The following is a 5,975-nucleotide window of genomic DNA, read 5'->3' as shown; positions in this document are numbered from 1 at the left end:
AAATTGTTTTTACAAATGTCTTAATTTATTCCCTTTTTCAGTGTTTTTAAATCATAACGGTTCAACTTGAGTTCTGTGGGATTTAATGTTTAGACTTCATCTTGTATTTGTCTTTTGTGATCGTACTAAACATCAACTCTGTAACAGCTCTGAGTTCACACTTTGTTTCTCTCACACACATGAACACAGATGCTTCCTGAATAACTTGAAGCAGAGTTCATGCTTGTAACTGTCATTGTGTTATTAAAGTGAAAAGCCACAGCTAACGGTGTGGAGGCTGCAGAGCAGAAACCCACACAGCCCGTCTGCTGCAGGAGAGCAAGTTTATGATCTGTGAATGCTGCAGTCACACAGGTTATGTATCACAGAAGAAATGAGAAACACATTCTTAAAATCCAAATCTTTATTTTTACTTCAGACAAATAACTACACTGTTATTTTGTTATGGTGGGATCTGAATGCATCAACTGAGTTTTTCTGCAGAGATGTACAAAAGAAATCTTCACATAAAGAATCTACACTTTTACAAACACATCAAACATGTTTATTTGTAAATTTATATTACACAGTTTAAGATGATTAAATGAGAAAAGGTCAAATGCTCAGTAATGAAACATTGAACCAACCAGAAGTTAATTTACATTTCTGACTGCTGACTGGAGGAAATCTGATGGTGAGAAAAGGCGAGCAGGAAACAGTCAGTCAGCATGTGTGCAGTTGGTGGACGGTCCCTTGTTTGTGAGCATCATCAGCAGAGAGAGTCCACAGCAGTACACCAGACTCTTCACTATCAGCACTGTGTACAGCAGGCAGAGCAGCTTCACCCTGCACTGAGACTGGAAGGACACTGAAGGACAGACAGACACAAAGAGACAGACAGACAGTCGGGTTATTCCTCTCAGATCAAGGAGAAAAAGTCCAAATAGAAACAGTCACAGCTTCTTCTTCAAGTGGATGAATTGATGTAGTGTTTGTGTCCACTTGGGGGCAGAAGAACTCCACAAGCAGCTAACAAACTGATCTCTGACATATTATGGTCTGTCTGCTGTTTGGTGCTGAGCAGCTAGTGTACAGTGGCTTTATCAGAGCTTGTTGGATGAAGATTTGATCAATTAGTGCAACTTTAAGACTGAGTCCCTAAACTTGTTCCAGCTCCCTCATTGGACATTGGAGCTGTCCATGCAGAGAGGCAGCAGGTGATCTTACAGTCAGCTGGCTGCAGAGCTGGCAGGTCTGCTGGCTCTCTCTCTGGAGGACAGGAGGCTGCTGGAGCTGGAAGCTCTGAAACAGAAAAGGAGTCAAATGTTTGGAGCTGCAGTGAGAAATGTCAGTCCTCTGCTGCTCTGCTCTCTTTGACAGCATCTCCACATGAAGCTGAATCACTGCTGAACACAGTCACCAAGCCTTCATTACCTTGTTGTGTTTGGGCCTCCACTGTGCCCCCCTCGTGCTTCACCCAGCAGCTGTATTTATATGTGTCAGAATGGCTCCCATCAACCATCCTGATGGCAATGGTGCGTCCCGCCTCTCTGAGCTCCAGCTGCTCTCCCTCAGCAGGGGGCAGCTCCTCCGGTTCTCCGCCGTTCTTCTTCTGTCTTTTCCAGGAGAACTGGACCAGAGGAGGAAACATGGCTGAGGCCACACACAGCAGGGAGCTGTTCCCCTCCAGGTGGGCTCTGGATGCTGCTGGGTACACGCTCACCACGGGCTTCACTACCTGCTCATCTGAAGTTTGACAGCAGCAACAAGCAGCACAGACACACATTCACACAGTCAGCAGCAGCTTCCAGCACTGCACTGCATTCAGTCTGATCCTGGAAACTACATGGACTCTGATCACTAAACTACTCATCAATACAGCACAAAGTTCACTACATACACTGGATTCAGCTTCATATCAAACACAGTCATCACCTCATGTCATCATGGCTCACATGAGGAACACTCAGTGTGTCTTTACATCATGAAATAAAATGTATTTCAAATTTTTTGTATTTTTTATTGTAATTTGTTATATTTACTAAATATATAAATAAATATATGTGTGTGTTTGTTGATACTGTTGTTCAAAAAATACATTAATCATTTTTGACATTATTCTGCACTAACCATAACACAACATTTTTCACCATGATTTAATTCCAACAATGAAATTTACATTTTTGTATCAGTTTTTAAACAGGTGACTTTTAAATGTTTTAATTAATACCATACTTCTTTTTCAGATTTCATAATGTTTTGGTTTTATTCTGCAGTAACTGGAACAGCAATACATCTACTGTTTGGTTTTATTATGCGCTTATCATATGTGTGAATAAATAATTACATTTAAATCCAATGACGCAGAAACTTGAATGAGCATTTTGTACCTTTTTTTAACATAATATAAAATAATTGTCATACTTTATGTTATAAATTTAAAGTTTGTGAAAATGTCTATTTATTTCTTCATTCTTTTTAAAGAATCATTTACTGGTAACATTTGTCAAGTTTTTCTTTTCATTTGAAATTTAGACTCACACATCAAACAAACCTGACTCAGTAAGAACAATGTCATATTTTAGCCTCATTTTTTTTATTCCATATTACAAATGTTTTATACGTCCCTGATCAATATCTATGTCAATTTATATATGAATGTAATTGCAAGAAATCCTCTTTTCATGAAGAAGATACATCTTTGAAAACTAAATCTAAATTTTCTCTTCAGCATAGTTTTTAATTTACAAGTTTGCTGCAAATTATTACAACATCAAATATGATCTTGTGTTAAAAACCAGCAGATGGTGCAGAATCACTGAGATGATCAAATCCTAAATATTTGTAACATCACTAATATTTGCAGAAATAAAGAATAACTTTAGTTGTTCAGTGAGATTTCAACATGTTTTCAGAGATTATTGAGCTTTTCTTATGTAACAATGGCTGCAGATGAATTCTCTACTAATGATGAAAAACTAACATGTAAAGCCTGAAGCAGCAGAAACTGACTTTAAACACATTTTCAGCTTCTACAATAAAACAACGGAAGGAAAATTCTTTGTTCTTACCTGTTACATAGAGTTTAGTTCCAGAGCCAAAGATTCTGTTTCCCACAGTGAGACAGACTGCTACAAAAACCTGTCTGCTGTTGAATGTGTCAGCTGAGGTGAATGAGTCCAAATGAGGAAGCAGGATCATATTTCAGCTCCATGATGTGTTTCTCTAATGTTCATATCAACATGACTGTCTCTTCTTCTCTTTTCTTTAATGCACATGGATTCTTCATTAACTGATTTGGTTGATTCTGAATTTTTGATCTAGGTCAGCATTTGAGGTCTGGACTGAAACACCTGACATGCATAATGCAACTGCAATTTACAGGGTTCTGTTTAGTCTGCTTAAAATGTAGTTATACATGGCAGTCAGTCAGCTTTGTCAGGATTCTATATTTGGCTGTTTCTACACTCAATACAGGATGACATCATCCTTTTTGCTAAAGCATATAGTCAGGACTGGATCAGGTGACCCTGAATCCTCCCTCTGTTATGCTGCTATAGGCTTAGGCTGCTGGGAGATTCCCATGATGCACTGAACATTTCTCCTTCTCTCATCTTTTCTGCACTTGCTGTGCTTTTTACACCAATCTGGATTTTATACTGAGTTATTATTAATCTCTCTGATGCTGCACTGTACTTGCCGACCTCTTGATATGAGGTTTGTATGTAGAATGAGACTGAATAAAGTTTTTAAATCTAATTTTTGCTCTCAAGCACTGAGCCTGCATCTGAAAGAAGAAACAGTGAAAGTTGAGGGGCAGGTTATGTTTCATGATGAAGTTTAAAATCAGGTGGAAGTGGTAGCATTGATTTTTTTTAATTTTATGTACAGGAGCAGAAAAGGGGAATTTTCGGTTTCAAGGACGTGATGCCAGGTCTGTTATGTAAATATAAATAATAATAATAATAATGCATTTTATTTGGGACGCCTTTCAGAAACCCAAGGTCACCTTACAAAGAACAAAATTAATAAAAGGAACAGCAGTCATAAAATACATAAAATAAGTTAAAATTACAAAACTTGACAACAGGTGAAATCAGCACTAAAGCGAATAAACCAGTTTAAACAGTGTTTTGAGCTGTGACTTAAATACGGAAAGGGAGTCTATATTTCTTAGTGCAGGAGGAAGAGAGTTCCAGAGCCGAGGAGCAGAGCGACTGAAGGCTCTGTTCCCCATAGTGATGAGACGTGAGGACGGAACAGTAAGATGAATTGCAGATGAGGATCTGAGAGGGCGGGAAACAGTGGTGATATGGAGCAGCTCACACAAATATGAAGGAGCAGATTTATGGATACACTTGTATGTAAGAAGTAAGATTTTAAAGTTTATCTTGGCTTCTACGGGCAACCAGTGAAGCTGCTGAAGAACTGGGGTAATATGAGCTCTTAACGGAGTAGGAGTTATGACCCGAGCTGCAGAATTTTGAAGGAGTTGGAGTTTATGAAGGGACCTTTTAGGGAGACCAAATAAGAGGGAATTACAGTAATCAATACGGGACGTAATAAAACCTTGGACAAGGATGGCAGCAGCATGGGGAGTAAGGAAGGGGCGGAGTCGCTGAATATTACGTAAGTGGAAGTAAGCAGACCGGGTTATGTAATTAATGTGAGACTGGAATGAAAGAGTATTATCAAGTATGACGCCCAAACTCTTAACCTGAGGGGAGGGAAGGGTGGGAGAATTTTCGATGTTAATGGAAAAACTGTGGGATTTGGCTAAGACAGATGGTGTACCAACAAGTAAAACTTCAGTTTTATTACTGTTGAGTTTGAGGAAATTGGAGGAGAACCAGGATCTAATCTCAATAAGACAGTCTGAGAGGGAGGTAGGTGGGAGGGATGAATTGGGTTTAGAAGAAATGTAGAGCTGGGTGTCATCGGCATAACAGTGAAAATTTATATTATATTTTTGGAATATATGACCAAGAGGGAGCATATAAATAATGAATAAAAGAGGCCCTAATACTGAACCCTGGGGCACACCAGCAGAAACAGGATAGAGAGTTAAGGAAAGGGATTTAAATTGGATAAACTGAGCGCGGTCTGAGAGATAGGAGGTAAACCAGGTAAGTGGGGTGTGACTAATACCAATGGAAGCTAACCGGTTCAGGAGAATATTGTGAGAAATGGTACCAAATGCCACACTAAGATCAAGAAGGATGAGGATGGATAGGAGACCAGAATCAGCTGCCATCAGAAGGTCATTGGTAATCCTTAACAAAGCAGTTTCTGTGCTATGATTGGGGCGGAAACCAGATTGAAATCATTCATAGAGATTATGGTCATTGAGATGTAAATGAAGCTGGGCGGCGACAACTAATTAAACCAGAGTAGTAAGCAGATTTGGCTGAGGCAATGCAGTCCTTATAGAACAAAACATGATCGTCGTACACTTCTTTATGTACAGTAAGTCCGGTTTTCTTGAATAGACGTTCGAGTGGCGTCCTTTAGCTTTAAGATGACGCAGGTCGGAGGTAAACCATGGAGCTGAACGGGAAAATGAGACAGTTCGATGTTTAAGGGGAGCAAATATGTTAAGAAGGTTATGAAGGTTGACATTATAATGGCAAACGAGTTCATGAGAGGTTGAGGAGCTGTGGATAGATGGAAGGTCGTGGACGGCAGATGAAAAAACAGCTTAAAACAGGTTAATATTATTAATTTTCCTAAAAGTGATATTACGAGAGATACAGGTTTTGGAAGTGGTATGTTTGCATCAAAAGAAATAAACACTTGATCAGACTGGGGAAACAATGTGGCTTTACAGTGGGTGGGGGTAATGCCAGAACAACAGACCAAATCCAGGATATGACCTTTAGAATGGGTAGGGGATTTTATGTACTGTAGAAGCCCAAAACCTTCCAGGCAGGAGGTAAAATCTCTGGAAAGAGGGATTTTATCATTGTCCATATGAATATTAAAGTCACCAACAATTA

The 5,975-nt window shown here is 39.2% G+C and overlaps 1 protein-coding gene across 1 annotated transcript; it reads right to left on the bottom strand.

Annotated features, from left to right (window-relative positions):
* Positions 1-385: 385 nt before the first annotated feature.
* Positions 386-1,933, bottom strand: LOC146368598 (uncharacterized). Its single transcript, XM_084912324.1, has 3 exons — positions 1,414-1,933; positions 1,207-1,281; positions 386-847 (listed from the first exon to the last, which is right to left on the bottom strand). The coding sequence occupies exons 1-3, from the start codon at positions 1,763-1,765 to the stop codon at positions 699-701; spliced, it is 576 nt and encodes a 191-aa protein (XP_084768450.1). The 5' UTR covers positions 1,766-1,933; the 3' UTR covers positions 386-698.
* Positions 1,934-5,975: the final 4,042 nt, after the last annotated feature.

This window comes from Perissodus microlepis, chromosome 18, assembly GCF_051167445.1.
Source record: "Perissodus microlepis isolate ML-2025 ecotype Zambia chromosome 18, ASM5116744v1, whole genome shotgun sequence".
NCBI lineage: Eukaryota > Metazoa > Chordata > Actinopteri > Cichliformes > Cichlidae > Perissodus > Perissodus microlepis.
The sequence above is the reverse complement of the archived record's forward strand: the minus strand, read 5'-3'. Positions and strand labels throughout refer to the sequence as shown.

What these genes read in the sequence shown, in the direction of transcription:
- LOC146368598 (XM_084912324.1), bottom strand. Translation starts at nt 1,765, where the DNA reads ATGTGTGTCTGTGCTGCTTGTTGCTGCTGTCAAACTTCAGATGAGCAG. An exon ending in GGAGGCCCAAACACAACAAG is followed by an intron (nt 1,282 to 1,413) that starts GTAATGAAGGCT and finishes TTTCTGTTTCAG; the next exon opens with AGCTTCCAGCTCCAGCAGCC. An exon ending in AGCTCTGCAGCCAGCTGACT is followed by an intron (nt 848 to 1,206) that starts GTAAGATCACCT and finishes TCTGTCCTTCAG; the next exon opens with TGTCCTTCCAGTCTCAGTGC.